General features: G+C 37.0%; 1 protein-coding gene across 1 annotated transcript in view; it reads right to left on the bottom strand.

Annotated features, from left to right (window-relative positions):
- Positions 1–15,992, bottom strand: part of cmip (c-Maf inducing protein) — a 28,853-nt gene extending 12,861 nt beyond the window's left edge. The window contains exons 1-8 of the mRNA XM_056261293.1: positions 15,171–15,992; positions 4,698–4,823; positions 4,561–4,611; positions 3,569–3,730; positions 2,077–2,118; positions 1,720–1,782; positions 763–843; positions 566–669 (exon numbers count right to left, since the gene is read on the bottom strand). Coding sequence (XP_056117268.1) covers positions 566–669; positions 763–843; positions 1,720–1,782; positions 2,077–2,118; positions 3,569–3,730; positions 4,561–4,611; positions 4,698–4,823; positions 15,171–15,494 — 953 coding nt within the window. The 5' untranslated portion in view covers positions 15,495–15,992. The remainder of the gene's footprint in view (positions 1–565; positions 670–762; positions 844–1,719; positions 1,783–2,076; positions 2,119–3,568; positions 3,731–4,560; positions 4,612–4,697; positions 4,824–15,170) is intronic.
- Between the last annotated feature and the right edge of the window lie 9,716 nt (positions 15,993–25,708).

Here is a 25,708-nt window from a genome sequence, read left to right as displayed (position 1 = left end):
TGAAGGCCTGTTCTTTGTACGTAATGAGTCAGGATGAGGTAACATTGTGTCCTAACCATGCAACGAGGTTCCAAGCTGTTATCGGTTGCCGGATTGCAACGGGTAAGGTCACATGTTTTCTTAACTACAGTTTTGCCTGCAGTAGGCTTGCTGCGATTGTGCGATAGTCGTGTTACCGGTGTTCAGCCGCAACACCGATTACATCACTTTCCCACCACGGCACGGCCCCCCACTTTCGTTTAGATTTTTTATAGTAATAAAAATAATTTAGTTCAGTTAGAGAACAGACACTACAATTCAAATTGAAAAGTCGCAGCACAGATCAGCAGCAGTAAAAGCACCTATTTGGCAATATTTTGGATTTAAACCCAATGATAATAGGGAACCTGCAAAGGGTTAATTGTGTTTTTCATTAAGAATAATAATGAACCAACCATTCAAGCAATAGCCGCCCCCGAATTGCCGCATGTCGATTAACCGGTGGGAAAATTTCCTCACCGTCACATCCCTAGCCTGCTGGAAAAGTGATGTGTGTGAGAAAAAAAAAAAAAAAAACGTCACTCACCTGTGAATGAACTTCTTGACCACTTCCATGCCAGCGTTTAGTTCATTCAGAGCCAAAATATACTCCTGAGTAAAGAGACGGAGTCTGGGGCATTTCCCAAAGTCCTGGATCGAGAAGAAAAGACCAGGAGAGTCAGTCAATGATGGTGCGGTGACGCGTGAATTCGAGAGCACATCTGGCGTAGTGCGCACACCCACCATGTTGTGTTTGAGGATTCTCTGAACCACAGGAGTGAACACTTCAATCACCACCATCGACCGAGGACGCTCCCTACAGTGCTGCATAGAGGAACACAATAAAAAACAATCTCGATTAATACATATATTAATCTTAATCATCAGAATCATTAATCCCCTAATAAAAAAAAAATACTTGGTAAAGTGCTGATATCAGACTATAATACCACAAAAGTTTGGGGTTGGTACAATGTTTTTTTTTGCTTTTGAAATTATTTAATGATTTCTCTTATGCTCACCAAGGCTGCAGTTACTTTATCAAACATACACTGAAAAGTAATATTGTGAAATTACAATTACAAGTAACTGTTTTAAAACTATTTTAACAAAATAATTTATGTCTGTGATGGCAAAGCTGAATTTTTAGCATCCTTACAGTCTTCAGTGTCACAAAATCCTTCAGAAATCATTCTAATATGCTAATTTGCTGCTCAAGAAACATTTCTTATTACTATCAATGTTGAAAACAGTTGTGCTGCTTAATATATTTGTGGAAACCATGCTACTTTTTTTTCCAGAATAAAAAGTGCAAAAAAACAGCATTTATTTGAATTTTTTTTTTTTTTACATTCTAAATGTATTTATGATCATTTACGGTATTTAATTATGGTCATCACTTTTGATACATTTGATGTGTTCTTGCAAAGTATTAATTTCTTTCCAAAAAACAATTCTTACAAATATTGATAATGCCTTTTTTTTTTTTAATCCTAGTGGGTTAAATACTTAATACTTAATACTTAACTAAATTAATGGTACTTTATGACCATTTTCTCTTTTATTTGAAATGTATTGAACACAAGCCAAACGATTTTAAACAGTAAAAAAATGAAAGATTCAAAAATAAAATACTATTTCAGGTTTACAATACTAAACTCATCTGTTCCCCTGAAGAATAGCCAGAATCATCACATTTACCTTGCAGAAGAATTCACACAGGTCGGGGGGAGGGTGGTTATTCTCCAGCAGGGGTGCGATGGCCTACAGACAGATTCTAACCATTAGTCACCTTCCCCACAGACATGTAGAGTCTTGTTGCTTTTCATCTACATTTTCAGGAACTGCGTAACCTTCAGAGGCTAGTCCAGCACATCTGTGCATGCATGTCTTGTTTCTATGGTAGTACACTACATTTTCAAATTAATTTTATTCTAGAGCAGGTTTCACTGAGCCTTAAGACACATCACGTAACCCTGCCTTTGTTAGCAATGGACTTTAACACTCTTGTATGAATGTCTTTTCATATTTTCTTTGTAAAGAAGCAGCCCCACTCACCACAATGATGTTCTCATGGTCCTGAGCACTGAGGTTAGTGTTCTGGGAAGGAAATGACATGAATGCACTGTTGAGAACTCATTGGCCAGTGATGCCACAGCTAAGTGACTCAAAAACCAGCAAACCCTATTTTTAAATGTTAATGCCTTCTTGGGAAAGCCTGTGTGATTCAGGGATTCAGCCTTTGACCCAGGGCCAGTGAGCAATCTATTTTTAGAACTTTAAAAATTTTTTTTTAGAGTTTAAATGCTTGGTATAGGGGATATTAAAAAACATAATATTAATCTGCAAATCAAAGTACAGCCAATGTTTTCATTTCTGCAAACACTCTGAGGAAAAGGAGATCTTAGTTCTGGAGCAGTTGTGTAGTGTTGCCATGTAAAGAAAAAAGGCTCAATTAACCACAGCTACAAGGGCAACCACAGGTAACTTAACCTGAACATACTGCAGACTCAAAATGAGTGGCAACTAGCACCTCAATTCACAGATGCCACTCATAACCAGAAAGGAAAGCAGAATGCTGCTCGAGTTCTAAAAGAAAGATGCCAGCTATACTTTAAGGAGAAACTGGCTGAACGATCAAACATTTGACAAATCTTATGTCCTCAAACAGAAAAGGGACTCTTAAATGCACAAAAAAGTTATTTTAGGGTCGCTATCTAATCACTTATAGCCCTAAATTAGGAGCCAACTGTTTATATGGTATTCTGTTCCCTACACGTGGTTGGCTGTGTCAAATCTTTTTTTTTTTTGCCTGTTTATTTGCAAAAATGTCTTTACTGTCACTTTTGATTAATTTAATGCGTCCTTGCGGAAATAAATGGTTAATTTATTTAAAGAAAGCTCACTGATCCCAAATTTTTATAGTATAATGTATCTGTTATCAAAAGTACAGTGTATCAGTTTTTGAAGAAATTATTTGATGTCAAATTATATATAGAAAATAACTATGTATAAAACAACTACATATTGTAGAAATGAAAGGTATTTCTCATTTGGCAATTTTCTCTTTTAATTGTAATTTCATCATTTCATTGTAATTGTACATAAAACAAATCCAATTTTATTTCAGCAAAAATCATATATCTGCCAAATCTGATCTCCTCAATAAGAAAAGTGACTAACAAAGGCACGCACATTTTTCTTTTTAGAGTTCAGGTTTGCTAACTTGTCCCTTAAATTAAGAGGACCTCTGTCAATATAAATCTGTTTTGTTGCCTGTTTAGTTTTGTCCATCAGGTGAAATTTGTAAATACAATCGCTTAAAAAAGTAATAGCTCACTTATCAATAAGATGCATTGTTTGAAGTATCATTATCCATGACATGTGCTACACATCAAAGTTTTGGGCAGACCTACAAGCAATAATAGTGATGCATGCCTTAGCAAGCACAATTAAATAGCTTTGCTTAAGAGAAACACTCAATTCTAACTAAATTTATAATGAATCTTACCTCACCAGTTAGACAGGCATGTAAACGTGTGTGGCGTACCTCAGCAAGCAGGGTGGAGATAATGTGCAGTGGTGCCTGATGGATGGATTCGTCCTGCAGGGGTGAGGTGAGGGCCATGTCCACCAGGGCCCTGATCTCCTTCAGAACCACGTCCCAGCGGCTCGGGTTATTCAGAACCTTGCGGTACTTGTAGATCTTTTTCTGCATATGAATCAGATAACCCAGATTACACACACCTGCCTTTTAACAAAGCGACCAACAGTTATGAAACCAGGACACATTTTACAGCCATAATGCAACAGTGGTAATATACTACATTACAGTGTGAAATACGTTGTGAATTTACCCAGAAATGAGCTTTGATATTCAGGTTTGGGGATTTAGGTTTAAGATTTAAGTTCTTATTTGTTCCATTTTATTGGCCTCGTGTAAGGATGTTTTTTTTTCAACAACAGGCTTTTTTTTTTTTATGTTTAAAACACACTTTTCACATTCTCACTACTAGTTAATTTGTCTATTAGTATTTGTCTTAATAGCAATGTCCAAAAGTCTCTAGCAATGTAGTAGAAATAAATGCATTTTTTAAAGTCTTGAACATTCCCACCACATCTAAAAATATGTGTTGGGGGCGGTGCAGAAGAAAAATCGAGACATATACATTCACTCACACACAATGGTCAAATTTAATGACCATTTAATTTTTTCCTTCCAAAAATAATTAAGTGTGGAAATATTTCTGTCTTGCTAAGACTAAGTGATATCTGTTGTCTCCTTTACATAGCACGCCCCATATTTCATATCAATCATGCTCTTATTAACTGGCAAGTATTAACTTTTGATAAATCTTTATCGAGGCAAAATTGTTCACAGTGGAATTGAAGCCACAACTGAGGTACTGAATGTGTAATTAAGTAGTGGAAGAAACCCCCACATACGTACTCCGATAAAATTATACTCTCACTAAAACCATGCAAAATGTCATTACACCAATGCTTTTTGCAAATCTAGCCTTCCTAGACGTGTGACCTTACCTTCCACTGTATAGAGTGAAACCACTGGTCCCGCAGATAGCTGTTAGCAGCCTGTGAGTGCACACAAACATTCACAAAATGAGTCAGAGCGTAATCGCAACATGAGTGTGATGAAACAGTGAGGGGGCTGGAGATACCTGCAGGAGGACCGTCCCTCCAGGGAAGCTTAGCTGGACACAGTATTTGGGGGCATTGTCCCAGGACAAAAGCTGCAGGTCCTCTATAGTGCTGTAAGACAGAGGGGCCTCCATGTATCCTGTGGGCTACAGAGACAGGAAGAGACACGTTCATATTTGCAGAAAACGTTCAGGGCTTTAACACCTCTCAGGGCGAACTTGACGTGCCGCATTGACCTCCTTAAAGAAAGCTCTACAGATATCGTCATGGAAGGGTGGTTGTATTATTTATTACTTTGCATAGAATAGCAAATGTTAATAATATGATGATTGCCCTTTGAATGTCACGCCACACCTTCGAACTAAGTTGCATTGTACAACTCTTGACGTACAAATATTTGAGGCAACGTCCCCCACATAATGACTGTTTCAAAGGTCAGTAGCAAACTTGGTTGAAGTTGAAATTGTTTGAACTTGGAGTTTTGTGTTGCTAGTCACAATGCATTTCTATTTGTATGTATAAAACTACATTGCGAATCTCACAAATGAGAATAACACAAAACTGCAGAAATGATTACAGATTTCATACTTGTTATAATTAGTTTACACAATATCTATTTAGAAATACAAGTTGAAACTATTTGAACTTGGAGTTTGGCTGCTCAAAGTTGGATGTATTGGGATTTTTTTCTGTGAAGTAGCATGCAATATCTTCTTATCTATGCCAGTGGACATAGATTGTGGACAACAGATTATGAACAACTCTTTATACATCTGGTTCTCCATTTGGGCCACAAATTTACAGAGAATTTAAGGTTCCCCTTCTGAACGATCTTCTTCATTTACATTTTTTGTCACACAAGAGCCAGCTCATTTCTCAGTTCCACTCCTGACTGAAGTGTTGGTGATCACATGACCTCAAATGTCAACAGGCTGTTCCCAATCTCCTTCCCTCTACAATAGCACACTGCAGCTCTTCCTTTATTAGCCGCCCTCCCTTCATTGCAGCCCGGCAACAGGCTCTTCCGTTATTAGCGCCGCCCTCCCTCGGCTTCTTTGCACAAACAGGCTATTGCTTTATTTGCGCTGCTCTCCCTCTAGACTCAGTCTCAAACCAAACCACAGTTCCTGTATTTGTGTCAGCCACCCAGTTCAAGCAGAGCAAACAAGCTGTTCCTTTCTTTGACTCATTCTCTCTGCGTCTCCCGCTCGCTCAAACAAACAGTCAGCTCGTCTCCGTATAACCGAATAAAACAGGCCTGTCTTTTATTTACATCCCCCACTCTTAGGTGATAGAGCAACTGGCTATTCTGCAACAGAGGTCCTGCTCCCTCCGTTGCAGATTCAAGAGGGCTGATTTCTCTTCCTTTTAAAGGGTCGGTGTGATAAGTATCTATTGAATGATATCTCATTTTTCAAGAAATCAATCAAAAAATCTGCTAGCAGGCTTGTGTTGGGTGGATCACGTCACGTGAAGCAAAACAAGTGGCCAGAGACGACAGAAAACTACTGAAGTCTACTTGTCTCTCATAAAATCAGGTTAAATCACCACAGGGGTTTATATATACACATACACACACACACATAAAAGGCTGCCATATCAACAATATCCTGTATGACGAAGTGACGGCAACTTGCGGTGAGCTTGATGTTCTATCTGCTTATCTTTGTCACTGTCCTCTCTCTCTCTCTCTCTCTCTCTCGCTATCTGTCCTCCTTTCCACATCTCTGTTCCAAGAAGTCCTCTGATTCTTCTTCCTTCGTCTCATTCAGCCAGTTTTTCATGGTGCAATTCTTCTTTAAGGAGGACTTCAATAGCTCTCCTCTCACCATTGCTATGTTGCCATGGAAACAAAGAGATGAAATAGAGACATAAGTTTTTTTTTGTTACCAGGGAGATCCAGATGGAAAACGATGAGGAGAAAAACATCAGTGTGTTCAGGTGGCGTCTCTATAACTGACAAACTGATCTTGGAGAGCTCCCATCAGCGCTGCACCTACTAAACCATGAAGCACAGCGAAAGCACCCATTTCTCAGCTTCTGATATTGATATAAAGAGCTGAGTGGCCAATATGATATAGATATGTATATTGCGATAGACAGACAAATCATACAATTTGAGATGATCATCAGCAAATAACTATTCCTAATGGCAGACTAAAATGCTAGTGTTGGGCGATATGCTCCATAGTTATATCGTCCAATCGTCAGCCTGTGAGTTCGGCGATACACGATATTATCGTGCAGGGGGGAGGGGTAAAAATCGTTCGTACTTCCTAGCTCATTTTCTCATGGGTGAGCCAAATTCTCTGGGCGGCCAAAGCAGAGAAAGGGGAGGTTACCTTTCCTCCGTATGACGTCATACGGTGGAGATTCAAGATCAGCCCGTCTCGGTTAGATAGCCAAAGCTCGGTTTACACCGATTGAAATTTCTAGCCACTGGGGGGGGCCATATACAGGCTAGGGGAACTCAAATTAATGTTATAAAACCTCAGAAAGTGAAAATTTCATGTCATGGGACCTTTAACGGCACATTCTCTCCGAGACGACGAGATGTATCTACCTCAACAAGCTGAAAACGGTAGCCTATATCAACTATCTTAATTAACTGACTTAAATGTGGACCATACATTAATGACACTGAAAAAATGAGAAGAATCAATATTTCTTGTTAAACAAGTTTTGGTGTTTGAAGCTGCTTTGGATTTTCACAGATGACTGATTTATGCTTTGTTCAGACCTAAAGACTGTTATTAGGCCTATATAATTTTAGTGATATTATTATTATTATTGAAAATAATCTGTAATTTGTATTAGTGTTATTAGTGTCATTAAATGTTGTGTTTATGTGCTATGGAAACAAAACCAAATTATGACGAACTACGATGCCGTTTTCAACTTAAACAACAACTGTATAAGAATGATGCGTCTCTTTTATAACAAGCACTCTAGACAATTTGTGAATAGATCACCTCGCAATTCAATTTTGATGTGGGATGTAGTTTTGTAGTCGGTTAAGAACATTTACTTTGAGGAGTCCTCAATCCTCATATGTCGGTGTCACAAGTGTGGTTATGTGGTATGTCGTTATGAAATTAGGGAAGGCAAATGATTTGTAGGTCCTAATATTAATTTAATAATATTAATTTCATACCTTAATGAGAAAACAAGCCAATTATCGTCTTGATAATCATCAAAGGCATTAGCCATCAGCGATATCTCTGACTTTTGTCGATACATGATACTTTCGTCTATTGGCACGACTTTAGTGTTAGCGCTCACTCGTATTAAAATCTAATCTACTGAGTGTGGTCAATAGATAATGCAAAGTTTCTATTCAAATATTTGTATTGAATTTAATGAGATATTTATTAAGTCAATATTCAATATATTTTTAAAAACTCATCTCTATGTCTTCAATTAAACTGCATTAGCCTATAGGCTAATCACATATATTTTGGCCATCTTGCTGGTAGGGCTGGGCGATATGACCTAAAAAAAAATCCCCGATTTTTTCACAAAAAATCCGATTTACGATTTAAATCGATTTTTTTCTCTCTCCCTACTTAAAATCAATCTGCAGATGACAAAGAAATTGTTCAAAACAAGTTTTAACTTTATTTTGTTTTGATATTCCCTTCTGGGATATTATCTGGATTAAAGTGTAATCAGAAACAACAAGCCAAAAAGACAAGAGGGCAGGCCCAGTCTTTGTAAATAGTGTAAATGTAACATATCCTAAAATGGGTGGATTGGGGGGGGGGGGGTTAATAATATTATTATTTCCAAATAATAATACCAAAATTATTTGGTAACTAAACATAATTGTATCAAGTTTATTAACTATAAACACAATGTTTACATGGTACAAAGACTGGTATGCTACTGTTTTTATTATTGCTTAACACAAATTTCACAATTTCAATTCAATTCTTGTGATTTCTGATATTGATTCAATATCAATTCCTTTGGATAAATATTAGGTACAGTAGATACGTTAATGTGTTATGTTAATTGTTCTCCAAAAATAAATCACCTGCTGTAAACATACAGAGAGCCCTGTCAGCTATTATTATTAAAGGTTAAAACTAACTCAAATTAAACATAATGCGTTTTTTATAATAACAAACAACGTTATAATATTTTAATGATATAGGTAAAATATAATAAATGTGTAATATAGTTATCATATTTAGCAAAATACTCCTCTCTATAGCAATTATTTTAAGTCCAACTAACATGCGTGCTATGGGTCATTAAAAGGCATCCTGAGGTAAATGTAACGTTACGTGACATATGTTGTTCTCCAGCTGTTTTATGGACATCTTTCCGCGGTTGAAAAACACTGATCGATCGATTTTATTAGCTACATTTGGGTAAGTTAGTAGTAATGAGTAACAGACGATCGGTTCATGTGCCGCTTGAACTGAGATCTGTCAGCGATCTTTCACGTCACATTTACAAGCGCCAAAACTGTGTTTATTGTTTGAATTTCGTATTAAAATTGACCGAATCTGAGAGGTGAGAATCTGTTTCATATCAATAGTAACCTGCTCTGTCTAGTCTGTCGGTGTCAGTGTCCTCTTGATCTTTGCTTCGCGATGTTTCTCTGCATTAGAAAATGGATGTGTGCGTGAGAGCGTGTAAAAAGTGACAATTGCGTCTCTCACAGTGAACTCGTGAGAGTTGGCGGCCCTGCAGATTCAGTTTGTAAATGTTTTCGGCGGGTGTGCTTCTGCTGCCGCGGTCTTGTTCATTTGCCATGTGGTTTGTGTATCTCTATCATGCCAAGCGCTGAGCCCGGTCGGAACTACGGGAGCCCAGATTGGCGCGTCGGCGGTTGTTAAAGAGAAAACCGATTTTCATTAAAAAAAATCGGCGTAAACTCGCGTAAACTACACATTCGAGTTAATCGATAAAATCGATTTATCGCCCATTTATCGATTTATCGCCCATTTATCGATTTATCGATTTATCGATGTTTACATCAACAACGATACATTTTAAATTTTTTATATCACAATATCTTGATATAACGATGTATCGTTACACCCCTAATTCTAATCTTGGGTGCTCAAAAAGCATTTCTCATGATCATCAATATTCAATACAAACAAACAAACAAACAAACAAAAACATGGGTAGTCAATGTCCAAGTAAAAAAAATAATAATTCCCTCATAAAAGGTCGACGTGCTTTTGCAAAACTGTTCAAGCCCATGCAAATTTTGTGTAAATAGACATTTTTTTACAGCATGGGCATGTAAAAAACTGTGACAATATGCTCTCTCCCACCCAAAGTAAACATGGCTTCTTCCAGTTAAACTCTTCACCCATGATATATTAACAGCAAACCATGGCAGGCCAGGAGGAGGAAGCCAAAGCAAGCCAGGAAAAAGAAAAGAAAAAAATTCTCCAACCAGTAAAGCCAACCATACAAGTTTACTTATTCTAGTTCCTGTGCATCTAAAAACACCAAAAGCAAAAGAGACACTCAATTACTGTACAGACGGGTACGACTGCATGCCTATGGGCTCTATGCAACACTAAAATCCCAAAGACAGCTGGTTTCAATTAACGCCATATATGTAAATCTAGCGCACACATTTGCATCCAGATATGTGGTCTGCACATGTCACTTAAACTTGCATATGGTTAAAAACAAACACACGTCTCTTGTGAAATCTAGTCCAAAGAAATTCTCAGTATGATGCAAATGACTGTGGCATGCAAAGTGCAATGCATTAGCCAAAATAAAGTTAAAGTGAAATATCTATTCTAAACCAGTTTTGGCTGTAATTACAATAATCTAGGGAGTACTAGGAACAAACCAGGTTTTTTTGGGGTGGGCTGAATAGACTGAATTTTAGGATACCGTCATCCATTCATGCGTCACCCTAACCACAAATATGATGATCTGAGATGGTTTATGCGACAAAAGGAAACTTGATGGCGAGTGTCTTTATTACGGATGTGGCAACGTCAGTTCTGTTTAAAAACCTCAACAGCCAGCAGCTGAGCAGATAAAAAAGCTCACACATAATCGGCAGAACTGATATCATGATATGATACATCTAATTACACAGTGCATGAGTAATAGCCAAACCCTTTGTTTACTATGAGGGTCTCTGCTGGATCTGCAAACCCAATGCAGTCAGAGTGAAATTTTGTTTACATGCAGTAAAACAGATTAGGGATGTGACAGTGAGGAAATTCACCCACCGGTTAATCCACGTGTGACAACACCGGTAATACTGGTATCACTGGGGGTGTGTGTGGGGGGGGTGTTCTGGAAGACAGAGTTTTTCCCTCTTTTGCACCTCGTTTTTACATTTTTTTAAACTATTTTTTTCTAATTAAGCGAAAATAAAATGCATTGTAAGCTCAACTTGCATAGGAATGAACTGAAAACACTCGCTCTGCTCACACACCATTATGAATGCCCGTGCGCATTTTGTTGCCCCCCTGTCGAATTAGAGGCAATTCGATGGCGGCTATTGCTTAAATGGTGGGTTCATTATTATTCTTAATGAAAAATACAACTAGAAAAACACAACTAACCATTTGCAGGTTATTTATTTTTAATGAATGTTGCTCTTTCGAACTTTCAATTTCATCAAAGAATCCAAAAAAACAAAAAGGAAATATATCAGTATTCACAAATATTAAGCAGCACAACTGTTTTCAACATTGATATATAAAAAATATATATTCTTGGGCACCAAATCAGCATATTAGAATGAATTCTGAAGGATCATATGACTGAAAATTCAGCTTTGCCATAAACGACATTGTGAAATATATTACGATGCAAAAAATAAATAAATAGTAATAATATTTCACAATATAACAATAGTTCAAATAAATACAGACTTGGTGAGCAAAACGGACTTCTTTGAAAAACATTTTTCAACCCCCAAACTTGTATATTGAGCAAAACTTTATCAAAGTTGTTCAAGTACTCACTACACTACTGTTAGATAAAAACAGAGTTAAAAATGTTGGGAATCCCATTCCAAGATGCCTTCAAACTGCCCTGAAGCTGATCATGTGGATGGCCACAGACAAAGCCGCATACATTGTGTCTTGCACTCTCAAATGCAAATATCTCCAAATATTTCATCAACAAACCGGTTCCATCCACCCATCCTTACAGCAACAATAATGAGAAATGTCTACAATATCAAGACTCAAACAACTCAGTACATGCAAAACAATAAACCCTGCCAGTGTTTGAAAATGTCCTCCTAATGGCTTTTCTGTGCTACAAAAACTAAGCCAGCTCCTACATCTCAATTACAGAGAGCATATTTGGATGGTAGCCGAGGGGATCTCAGGGAGCCACAATAGTTTATGTGCCCAGTCATCACCATAGCTCTGTTTGTTTACAGCAGAAAGCCCAAAAGAACTGCTTAAATGGTTTGTTATAAGTGTAACTTGTTTATTTCCCCTGACCTGGTCATATTTAGCTGAACTCATCACAACCAGAATTGTTCAGCTTTAGTCATCAGCTTTGCTCAAAATGCTTTGTTGTGAGTTTGTTAACATGTCCTCAAGCTAAACTAAGACAACCAGAATAGTATTTCAAATGTACTGTACCCAGGTTTTCAACATCTAACCCGATCACAAAATGGCAAAACATGGCAATAAAAAAAAAAAAACAGTCTCACCTAGGTGTGCAATGTTTATTCAAAGGATGTGTTATGGTCTATACGGGCTGTTGTCTCATCTGGTATTACATCTAATTAACAGGATCTAACTTGAACAGCAACTATACCCTGCTACACAAACAAAATGGTGTGCTTGAGGGCATCGGCATAAATGTGCCTTTAGAGGTAGGGCTTTTGATGTCTTTTTAACAAATGAGTGACAGGAAGTATTTTATAATGGCATGCTGTTACGCAAATATGATTTAGACTCCGAGAGCTTAGAGACAGGGGTGAGTCACATCTTTCATATCTTCAAGTAAGATCATTTTCCACAGAGCTGACAACACTTATCGAAAATGAGCAAAACGCAAAATGTTTAGTCTTTGCTGAACAAAGGAGTTCTCGAGAAAATAGTGGGAAAAAGTCGGCATCTTCAGTGAAAATAATGCACTTATCATCAAACAGGCGTCATGTCCTACTTCTACGAGGCAAGCGAGGTCAAATATTTTAAGAACATCTGAGCAAGATAATGTAATTTCAACCCAAAGGACACCCTGGCACGGTTTGTGCAGGATAAACACCAGGTGAGGAAACCAAACCATCAAAATCGAACAATTTATATGCTTAACATCAACAATAAGGCCTTTCTGCAGATATACTGACCCCTTTCTGAAGCACAATGGTTCGATGCACACTAGAATCACAAACAGGCTAGTCTATGCCAAAAGAGAACATTAGCCACAGACAACTACCTCCATTAGCTACGGTCAACTGAACACGGGTCACTCGCTAAACATCTATTAGAGACCTTGAAACTAGGAGAAAACCAATACTGAGTGACAGTACTGTAAAAGTACAAAAAGTATCCAAACTTTTTTTTTTACACTTTCAAAAGACATGAATCTCTGCAAAATGGGCAAACATAAACATACGGTCTGTGTTTGGCTTGGGTTAATCTCAGCTAGCCTCAGAAATCCCAAGGGCCTCTCAGTGTCAGCGGCCGAGCTTCATCCGACAGTTAGACCGTTGTTAAACAAGCAATCTAATTCATTCTGAAGCATTCATTTCAGGAAGAAGTCAACAGCTAATTTGATCATATCAGAGACTCTACGAGACTTAATTGGCACATCTGAGACACGATTTACTCATCTGAAACAGGCAGAGGGTAAAAAATGGCTGTCCTCTCCACATGCAACCTGACATCACTGCGCAATTTCTGATGTTTGATCGCTTTAAAAAAAAAAAAAGTAACTGCCATCAAGTGGATTCCCAGAAATCTCCCAGGTGGGTAAATCCATTGTGACCGTGACACTACTTTTCCATTGACAGGCCTCTTGAGCAGCAATTAAGATGTATTCAGTTATGTTTTCAAATATCTAAGCATCAGATCATGAGGTCTAAAATCAGCAGAGACCAAACAAACATTACCAAGAAAAATAACAAGAATAACAGGATACATAGTCAAAATGTGACTAAATGTTATAAATACTCAATTCATCATCCAGTTCATCATCTCCGCTGACAATAATTCAATTCTGAAACATTTAACTGTAGGCTATATCTAGGCATCTCTACACCGCTTTATCTGACAAAACTGAACAGCTCATGCGAAGCAGATGAGGATCATGCACCTGCAAAAGGGTCACATATTATTTTAGTAACTCTGCTGACCTAAAAAAAAAAAAAAAAACCTTCATGAGTGCATACAGGACATAGTAGCTCCAAATCCTTCAAGAAGAATCAAAAATCTCCTCTAGGGTTTTCAATCAGAGGTCCACGAACATCATAATAAAGTTAATTTTCCTGATAAAAGTCGTTCTGAAGAGAGTCATACACCCACCTTCTCCTTGATATTAATAAACATGGGGATTCAGATTAGAATGGAAATAAAAAGTTGTGCGTCAACCATCTCAAAACACCCCTACATGAAATGATGTAGAATTACTAAAATAAACAAACTGTCATAATTTCATCATCCTTCCTTTGACGTGAACTCTTTAAAGGCAAGTGTTCTTTTGATCTCTTTGTATGATTTTGAACAATAAACAACAGATAATTGAAAAGATCCTTCTAAAAACACCTTATAGTGGTATAACCTTATTTTTAATATATTTTAAAATGTTAGACTTAGCTGGAGGTGGCGCAATGCAACAAGTCTATTTACCCTTACTTTTCTGAAAGATATAAAACATATTTTAAAATTAAATAGGCACACATGTCATGGAATGACCCCCATCAAATGACAAATCACATTATAAACCCGGAAAACGGGAAACAACGAAGAGGAAGCTGTTACGTTGTTGTTGTTATGACGTCACGGTGTTTCCAGATCTATTTCGAAATACATCCGCTGAACAAGATACATTTTTTCGAGGATTTGTTTGATTAATTCGAGTAAAAGCTCCCCTAAATTAACTACATTTTCAAGAAACGATGTTGTTTTTGGCATGCTGTTGGATAGTATGCTAAAACAGAATTATTTGTTGATGTAATGGTTCCGCGTACATGTCATTAATAAAATAAAATGTATGAAAAAAACTTATTTTTCTTTTTTAAAGACATCTTCCATACCTGAATTGGGGGGGGGGGGGGGGGGGGGATTCATTTTAATTTTAATGAATGTTTTGTATTGTTGTACTGAGGTAACGTTAGTAAAATATACTATAAAACTGTATTTTGATTTACTGCTGGTCTCAGAATTAGCATTATGCAAGTACAATACTTTATGCATTGCACTCACTACTTTAGCTATATATTGAGTAGGCCATGTATACAATCTTGAGCACAATATGAAACAGTTTCAAATATGGCCATTAAAAAGCAAGCCCTGCAGAGAGGTTCTTACCGTGGCAGAGACCAGGCTGCTGTCCGTCAAGGTGAGGTGGTGTGGCTCCCACCTCCGTAAAAATTTGGAGGTGAGGATCTTACTGAGGAAGGTCCGAGGATGTTTGACCACGCACACCTGGATGTCCCCCTCCTGGAGCAACTTGTATCTCATGCCGCTGCTGCTGTGTAAAAGGCTCCTCTTGCTGCAGGGCCCCGCTTTGTGATTATTATTCCCCTCCGGCTGCGGCGCGGACATTTCCCCCAGCAGAGGCTTGCTCTCTTCGAACGGGTAAAACTGATTGTTGTGCAGCTCATTTCCCCCACCGCTCCCGTTAAAATCCATGACTCCCCTCAGCGAAAATCGACGGCGTTGGATCAGATCAGGTGGCTGTCTTTTGATTTCGAGGCCGAATAATGGTCGTTCCGGTGTTTGGCATATAGAGGCTCACGCGATTTACCGTGATTCGACCTCAACAGTGGTACGGAAAAGACAAGGGTCGGTGACGGCGAGGATTGAAGCCATTAAAGCCTGTCGGATGATGAAGGTTCGATAAAGTATAATGTCTTTCCTTTGCGCGACGCAAGCTATTCAATATGTTCGGGCCATTGCCGTATCCATTCCGCCTCTCTCCACTGCATATTATTCCAGTCTTCCCGCACCAAATATGAAACAATAACCAGGTACAATATCCACAATGTGTTCAATTCGCCGTATTTTATTTGTTCTTCAGATGCTCGGAGTCATGGTTCCCTTTTCTGTCTTTTTTTCCTCCCTATCTTGGTGGAGGAACCGAGTGCTTCGACAGGGCTGTGTGTGGATTGGTCCGGGCTCGTTCATGTGATACCGGAGTGACGTCAATGGGGAGGCGAACGGATGCGCGTTTCTGTTTGATAGGGAGCGCGCACTTCCCTTCTCTCGCGCAAAATGGAGAAAAGAAAAGGGGGGATATGGCAGACCACTTTAACAATGATTTCTTATAACTAACTAACTAGTATAGATTTTACGTTGCAAATACTTTAATTACTGGTATGCAATTCAATTGTTAATGGTAGCCTACCTTTTCAATTTCACTATCCTACTATTTCAACTAGGCCTAGAACTCGAAGTTGTTCAATTATTTTATTTATTTATTTATTTATTTATTTATTTATTTATTTATTTATTGTTAGTACTTATTTCCTTGCTACTGCTCACTATCCCAAAAGTGACAAACTATACCATTGTTGTTGGTAAACAAATTGCAAATCTTTGCAATTTTATGGGGATTTTCAGATTGTAATGAATAGGCTACACTCTAAAAAGGCTGGGTTATTTCTTTTCAAACCAAAGACTGTTGGGTAAGGAAGCTGGGTTGATTTGACCCAATTTGGGTTATTAATTGTTCTTAATCAGTGTGTGCTGATACCACTTTGCCTATCAGTGTTTGCAGCACTTGTGACAGGAATATGAGTGAAAACTAGTCAAAGCAGAGATAGAGAACTTTACAAATCTGCAGCGAGGAACGTGTTCGTTTAAAACTGGACTGGTGGCATGGTAAGCGGGAACTGAAACTGAAAAAGCGACTCCTAAAATGAGCATATCAGTGCTCGCTGCGCTTATGACAGGAATATATGTCGCAAAAAAGAAGAAATCTAATTGAAGAGGAGAGGAGAGGGAACTTTGAAACTGACTGCAGTGAGGAAGATGTTCTTCTTAAACTGGAGTGTTTTCATTCAAACGGGGACTGATGAGAGGGCACTGAACAAGGTGGAATATGGCACTTGAGAGGAGTGCTTATAAACGGAGAGAGTAAAATCGCTACAATAGTTGATTCCCAGCTTTTGGTGTTTATTACAGGTGTTAAATCTTGTTTCTTGGCTGCACAGTGCACTCATTCTGATGGTTTTGGCTGTAGCGTTAGCGTGTTCGTTTGTGGGGGAAAAATAAATATGGTAAAATGTAGACAGCAATTTCGTTTCACCTTATAAGCTGTAGAACTGTTGAGTTTTTCATTCTTTTCTGCACTTTTTCCTCACCCGCATGTTGTTTTTACTCTTTTTGTCCGTCCCTGGGTGTTCGTGCTTATTAATGTTCCTTTTGATTATTACAGTTGCCTGTGTTCTTACTGTAGTAATTTTGCATGTATTTTTTAATGTCCGACCATTAAAGTTTAGGTTAATTTTAACCCAACAATATAGTAATGTTCAAAAATAGAGTTAAATAAGACAGCCCAGCATGTCCGGCAATTTCTTTTTTATCATATTCAGTGAAATCGACACTATAATCCGACAGAACAACATAAATAAAGTGGTTTTAGAAAAAAAACCAGAGCTTCTAACTCCACCTGGAGCGTGTTATTTGTTTTGCAAAAATCCACAGCTCCCGGATCATCGGGTCCAATCGGCGCAGGGGGGTGTGAGATCTGACTGTCAATCACAGGTCGTGCACACACCACCCCTCGCGCACGTTACAATCACATGCACATGCCTGAAGTTCACGCAGTAACGAAGAGTGATGGCGGATGTATCTCGCTTTCAAAACACTAACAAATCAAGTAAGCTCATTTAGAGTATAAATGACGTTAGCAATTGCAATCTATCGGTAGATTAGCCAGGAGAGCATACCTTCAAATACTCCATGGTGTTGATGGATGCTGATGAGACGGGCGCGTTCACAGATAACCTGGTGCACACGCACTGACGAGCACGAACTCGGTGGGAGGGTATCCGTTGATAGTGGGGGAGGGGCATGAGAGTTGTAAACATTCAAAATTTTGCCTAAGTCCACTCAATCTGCCAGACTTGCCGACTGCAGCTTTAACGGCGGATTTCCAAAAATGACCCAAATTGGGTTGTTTTTAACCCATTATTTATTAGAGTGTAACTAGTAAAAAATAAAATTGTAAAACATATTATTCGCTATTGGATACTTACTAGTTATTTCAAAAAGTAGCCTATAAAAGCTGCAGTCCTTAACTTTTGGTGCTCTTGCGGTTAATAAAAAGAGCTGTATGCGTCTTGCGGAAGAACATTGTAACCGGAGCTGCTTCTCTCTGTTTATGTGAGTCACACAGGTATTGGGCTACTCCGCAGCGGTACGACCCGAACCAGTCTGAATAGTCAGAATATAAACCCTTATTAGGTGTACCGTAGTGATTCAGGAAAAGACAAAATACGGTTTGGAAAATTTATGATGTACTCGCTTATTTTAAAAATGACATAAATTTTGAACACAAAAAAGTAATGGACTGCAGCTTTAATGTAAAATAATAAATATTAAAACAGCTTGCCATAGAGGACACAGGGTTTATGTCATACTGTTATTTTCTGTACACATTCATTCTGTAAGGCTTCTTTGTTGCTGAAGATGAGCCATCTGTCCTGTGGTTCACAAGCTTTCGTAATATATAACCAGTTCAACTGAATAAAAAAATGGATTTTGGGGGGATGGGCAACCCATAAAAAGTCACCTAAATGTTTTTTTGTTTTTTTTGTCTGATTGTTTTAAAGAATAATACATCAAATATATATGGTAAAGCTGATTCCAGATATCTTCTGGAAATTAGAAAAATATCTTCTATATTGGTATTCAAAATGTGTTGCATGCTTTTTAAAGAGTCTTGTTTAAACTGCACAAATAAAAACAATTAAAATAGAAAAGGAAACATATTTTTTTTTAAATCAAAGCATTGTTTCTGCCAACATAAATTGTAGTTAATTAATTGTATAAAATGTATAAACATAAAATATATGTGACAACTTGCCCCGACCTGACTAAAAAACTTTTAAAACTTTTGGTTTAAATCTGTTTTTATTTTATAGTTCAAATTACCGTAATGCTGTGGTGTATTCTCTTGTACACTCAACACTTATTACAAAAAAAAAAAAAAAGATTGGAAGAGAATTCACAAAATGTGTCATCATTTAGAATAGTCTTGAAAGCAATTGAGCTTGACACTATGCAAAATTACGAATTTTTTAATTCCCGTCATTGTGTTGCAGTTCACAGCCCTCCGTCCGACTTTTGTTTGACTTAAAGAGCAATGTCTGAAAATAAATAGGCCCACATTTGGTCATTTGAGTTAGATATTTATTCAACTGGGATACTACTTCTGACCGCTCGCTCTCATTCCGCATTAAGTGCACAAGATTTCTTGGGAGGCCGAAGCAAGCGGGGCCACCCGTACTCCAAACAAAGACTCAGTCACAAAAACGAACACTCCCCCGCCTCTGACAACATTGGTATTGTGCTTGTAATCTTTGCTAACGCATTAGTGACAACATATTTTTATCAGAATGAGCCGAGGCAGTGCGGAGCAGATGACCAAAACCAACAGAGATAGTGTTTGTTCATACACTTCCAAATTCAAGTGGTAAAATCCTTCACTAAAAATGCACCAGTACTCAGATGCAAACAGACTTATGAAATGGCCTTTTGTATCAGCAAGTTAAAGGGAAGTGAGATTCTTATCTGCACTCTCTTTCTGGCATAGACTACAGTGCTCTAGAGCAGTCTTTTTTTTTCTAATATTTTTTTGGGGGGGTTTAATTTTAGACCTAAAACTATAAATAAACTATAAAAACTATATATATATATATATATATATATATATATATAACTATACTATAAAAATTGGCATTTTGAATTATTTACATATTTTTTTCCATGGAATTTGATGACGTTTGTGGCACTTGCTATGTGAATCTGCCTACAGTCAATGAGTTTTACTCCATTTGTGTCTTAAATACAAACAAGTATTCATTACTTCAATGAGCTCATTGTTTCTGCCTTACATTATTACATTGTATAAATTAGTTTTTAGCTAACTGTGATTTGTACAGTTTGAAAAACAAAACTTAGACAGTTACCTCTGATAATAACCTCTCATGTATTTTCTGTAAAGCTGCTTTGAACCGATGTGTATGATGTAAAGCGCTATTCAAATGAATGTGAATTGAAAATACTGCATTAATTGAAAAATATCCTAAAATGTTTTTTTCTATTTTACATTTTATGTAGAAATAAAGTCCATAATTTAGATGTGAATATTTTTTAGAAGACTGAAATACAAAATATTAAATAAAATCATTATTGAAATGAAAATACAGTATAGTTTCATTAAAATATAAATGTTATTCGATTATAGATCACCAAATGAACAATACGTCATAATCTACCCTGCACGTCAGTCCAAGACTGTATGCCATTCTTTCCTAGGAATGTCCTAGTCAATCTTTTACATATAGTACAATTTCACACCTCAAGAAAATGTGGATGGAACATTCTTAAGAAATTCACTTTCATTGGAACAGTCAAACGGGTTTGGACAAAACACCCTCCATTCCTGATGACATACTTGGAGAGGGTGGGACTGTCATATCTTGCACTGTGAAGATTGCTGATATACGAAATGTGTGTGTACGGTCTGTGGAGTCGTGCAGATAATGAGATCACCACCTCAAGGACTGATACCAGCCTGATTAATCCCAGGAGAAAGATCTAAACATTCACACACTGCCCTGCCTTTTCACTGACGGCTTGTTCCATGCACGGTCACTGGGATGAAGGCATCACATCCCTGCTGGGAATATGTGGTAACGTTGTGCTGTGTAAGCAACCAAAATGGTGAGTAAGAAAGGCAAACTGTATCACTTGACTTCCACAATCAAATGAACTGTATACCTCCTGACCAGCCTCTCGACGAGGAAGTGAATCAGGCCGAACAGATCATACAAAGTCATTCACAAATCAAAACAAATGTAAAGGAGGAAGTCTTATGTTTATGGTGTGAGTGAACATGGTGGGTTGATATAAGAAGTGTCAGAATGTGGAAATCATAAATCTTACAGACTTCCATTCAAATGAGTTTTGCATGCACCACAAATATGATCTGGCCTTTTTCCATCACATTCGCATTCCTCAATCTGACCAATGGATTTCAATAGTCGCTTGTTTGGACCGTATATGCAACACTCAGTCACATGCTGTAAACTTAAGCTGAAAGTGAAACAGCTGTCTCTGGTTGTTTGTTTCTTTGACGATGTGGCCTTTACAGGAAACCCCTCTTGTATGCAAGGAACTTTTTTTCAGTCTATGTAGTGGATTTTGTAAAAAGTCTTTCACTTCATGCCAAATCTATTTTATAAGTTATAACCATTAAGTACCATGAATTTTGAAGCACGTTTTCCCCACAATCATGCCTTGTTTTACCCCCTCATTATCCTTAATTGTGATTTCTCATTATTTTGTATGTTGTGTTTATTCAAATATTTTGGTGTAATATTGTATTTCACAGTAAAAAAAACATTATAATTAAAATACTTATTTTCTAAAATGGGGTTGTCAAGTGATTAAACATTTTCATCTGAATAATTACACAATGCACTGCAGATTAATTAACCAAATTTATTGCACATCAAATTTGGCTGAGAAACTACCCCCAAATGATAAAGTCATTATTGTGTTAAATGAGAAAAGCATCAAATAGACATTATCAAAAAGTAGCTTTAGAAGTACATTTTTATTTGATTCAACAGAGTTTATTACACAAACTTTTAGGCTCCAACAGCCATGATTTTCTTTTCGGAAGCTGCATCTGAACTGTCTAAAGATCTCTGAAAAATCTAAAGGTATATTTACAGATGTTTATTGCAGCTCAGAAGTGGCATGAATGAATTTATACTGCAATTACAATTGCATAAATAATGCCATGAGATTAATGGGTTTTAAACGAGTATGAAAGAGATAGTTCTCCCAAAAATGAACTTTCTCTCATCATTTACTTTCCCTCATGTCGATTCAAATTTATATGACTTTCTTTCTTCTGTGGAACACAAAAGTAGATAATTTGAGAAATATTACCCTAGAATTGGGTGAGATGTGTTTATCAGATAATGTCATAATTCAAAAAAAAAATAAAATCCAAAATAGACTCAACATAGTTTTGTTTTCTAAAAATAAAATAAAATAAAGAAAAGAATAAAATAAAATAAAAATAAAATAACACATTTTGGGGTGAAATGTGACCTGGACATAAAAATAAATCCAAAATAGTTTTGTTTTCTTAAAATAAATAAATAATAAAACAAAGCAAAACAAAATATTTTGGGGTGAAACGCAACCTGGACATGTTGTTGACATTGTTTATGAATTTTGTCAACTAAAGTGGAGCACACCAGTGTTATTTTAGTATTATTGATACACTATTATAGTTTTTGTTAATATTTTGAATTATATTTTCAGTTCATTTTTAGTAATTTCATTGTGCGTTTTTGAGTTTTCTACATTTTATTAAGTTTAAGTATCACTAAAAAATGCATTACTTGAGATAAAATAAATAAAATATAAAAAATGCAAACTTATTTTATTTCTGTTAATATTTATTTTATTTAAAGTAATGAAAATGTTTTTTTTTTTATTATGATTTTAGCTAGTAAGTTAACAATAAGAAACCCTGGATTACACATATAGCCTAAGACCTTAAAAACCACATAACTTCAATGTTGATTTTATATCGACACCTGCCCCTTTTCCTATATTTTGCAGTCTGAGGTCACAAAGGACTTTAGGATGTCCAGCAAGACCCAGCATGCCTGTCTGAGCAGCACCAGCTACCCATCAGTGTCACAGTCACAAGACCTTTGGTTAAATTTAAGTCCTGTCATGTGAGCGGCCCAGTTTGAGTGAATTCACCCCATCCTGTTTATCTTCAGTAATACTGTTAATCCAATGCCTGCCTGTACTGTTTATTCATACACACGAGACCAAACATGTTCATAGACACAACTTATGATGGCACCCATTACACCACTAAAAAAATCCACTTTGGTAACATACCAGAGTTATGCAACAATCAAGACTTGCTTACAAGAGACTAAATTCCCGGCCGTGTTTCAGTTTTACGAGACGTTATTATTACTTGTGTACTGAGTGAACGGGTGCTATGCTCACTCAAATACCAACCGTCACATTCACCTTCTTGATGGAATGCTTCTTGCTAATTTTTAATCTGTATAACTGAGAATCAATACTAAATACAGGAAGTAGTAGAAAAAACATGAATATACTGTTCAAAGTGATGTGTCGATGTGAGAGCTGGTGTGAAAGCAGTGCATTGCATTTAAGCCATATGAGCGAATGACAAACATTTCAACTCAAAATCAAAAGAAAAAATAGTATTATAAATAGTATTTTTTATTATTTCATTTCTATTATCAAATTATGATAAAATGTATACTTTTTTAATGAAAAAAACACCTATTGGCATTGTGACATTATTTTCATGCCAATTAAGCACATTTCCCTTGCTTGCATTGCTACTCATTCTTTGGTTGTTTTGACAAGACGTTTGAAGTTAAAAAGACCTCTTACTCATTAGATGAACAAAAGTTTTTAAGTTGACTTTAACTGGACCAAATTAGTTAAGCTAACTTGAAAAGTTCAGTGCAATAGGGTGCCTTATTTTTTTCAACTTGTTTTTCTTAGTTGTCTTGACAAGAAATTTTAAGTTACCTGGTACTCATTAGATGAACACAAGTATTTAAGTTGATTTTAACTGTTGTGAATTAGTTGAGTTATTTTAAAAAGTTGAATGCGATAGGTTGCCTTTTTTAAGTTAGCTTTAAGTTAACTTATTTTTTTTACAGTGTAGAAATTCTCATTACTGCCTCCAGACGTTTTACGTAGTTTATGTATTTCTTTTTTGTAGAAATTTTCATTCTCAAAGGTGATTCTCACTGTAATTTTCACTCATTGTACAAAAATAAATAAATAACTGAAAATGTAAATAATTTAAAATTTTGCATATAATATAATGCGAATTTGCATATAATGTGAATTTGTTTTAAATTAAATTGTGACATTTCATGATAATTAAACAATGCAAACATTTAACATTTTTATATATATATACACACACTCACCTAAAGGATTATTAGGAACACCTGTTCAATTTCTCATTAATGCAATTATCTAATCAACCAATCACATGGCATTTAGGGGTGTGGTCCTGGTCAAGACAATCTCCTGAACTCCAAACTGAATGTCAGAATGGGAAAGAAAGGTGATTTAAGCAATTTTGAGCGTGGCATGGTTGTTGGTGCCAGACGGGCCGGTCTGAGTATTTCACAATCTGCTCAGTTACTGGGATTTTCACGCACAACCATTTCTAGGGTTTACAAAGAATGGTGTGAAAAGGGAAAAACATCCAGTATGCGGCAGTCCTGTGGGCGAAAATGCCTTGTTGATGCTAGAGGTCAGAGGAGAATGGGCCGACTGATTCAAGCTGATAGAAGAGCAACTTTGACTGAAATAACCACTTGTTACAACCGAGGTATGCAGCAAAGCATTTGTGAAGCCACAACACGCACAAACTTGAGGCGGATGGGCTACAACAGCAGAAGACCCCACCGGGTACCACTCATCTCCACTACAAATAGTAAAAAAAGGGTACAATTTGCAAGAGCTCACCAAAATTGGAAGACTGGAAAAATGTTGCCTGGTCTGATGAGTCTCGATTTCTGTTGAGACATTCAGATGGTAGAGTCAGAATTTGGCGTAAACAGAATGAGAACATGGATCCATCATGCCTTGTTACCACTGTGCAGGCTGGTGGTGGTGGTGGGATGTTTTCTTGGCACACTTTAGGCCCCTTAGTGCCAATTGGGCATCGTTTAAATGCCACAGCCTACCTGAGCATTGTTTCTGACCATGTCCATCCCTTTATGGCCACCATGTACCCATCCTCTTATGGCTACTTCCAGCAGAATAATGCACCATGTCACAAAGCTCGAATCATTTCAAATTGGTTTCTTGAACATAACAATGAGTTCACTGTACTAAAATGGCCCCCACAGTCACCAGATCTCAACCCATTAGAGCATCTTTGGGATGTGGTGGAACGGGAGCTTCGTGCCCTGGATGTGCATCCCACAAATCTCCATCAACTGCAAGATGCTATCCTATCAATATGGGCCAACATTTCTAAAGAATGCTTTCAGCACCTTGTTGAATCAATGCCACGTAGAATTAAGGCAGTTCTGAAGGCGAAAGGGGGTCAAACACAGTATCAGTATGGTGTTCCTAATAATCCTTTAGGTGAGTGTATATATATCACTTTTTTGATATATTTAAATTCCCTCTTCCATTTCATGTGTTTTAAAAACCACATAAAAGAAACAACAGACTTCTGCAAGAGATTTTATTACGAGGCAGATTTCAACATTACTGTACGTTAGAGACAAATTTAAGCCTGACTCGCACTCCAAAACATCACAAAAAAAAGGTGTGAAAATTCCACATTGAAAATGTCCCTTTTATACCAGAACACCACTTTGCATAAACATTATGCAACATTTTATTAATCACAACGTTCTGGCAGACACCAAGTGTTTTAGTGTTTTGTGCAAATGGAGTCATGACAATGTTTATAGATGTTTATATGTTTATAAAGTGAGTGGGTTGACCATTTTCATGAGCATGTATTGTGTGTGAAATCTTGGCAAGCAACACACATTACATATCATGCATAGTTGGTATATTCTGCATTCTGCAAGTAAATTTTTTTTGTATTAGTTGTC

Source organism: Rhinichthys klamathensis, unplaced genomic scaffold, assembly GCF_029890125.1.
Source record: "Rhinichthys klamathensis goyatoka isolate OS25496 unplaced genomic scaffold, OSU_Roscu_1.1 h1tg000181l_1, whole genome shotgun sequence".
Taxonomy (NCBI): domain Eukaryota; kingdom Metazoa; phylum Chordata; class Actinopteri; order Cypriniformes; family Leuciscidae; genus Rhinichthys; species Rhinichthys klamathensis.
This window is presented reverse-complemented; position numbering and strand designations above follow the sequence as displayed.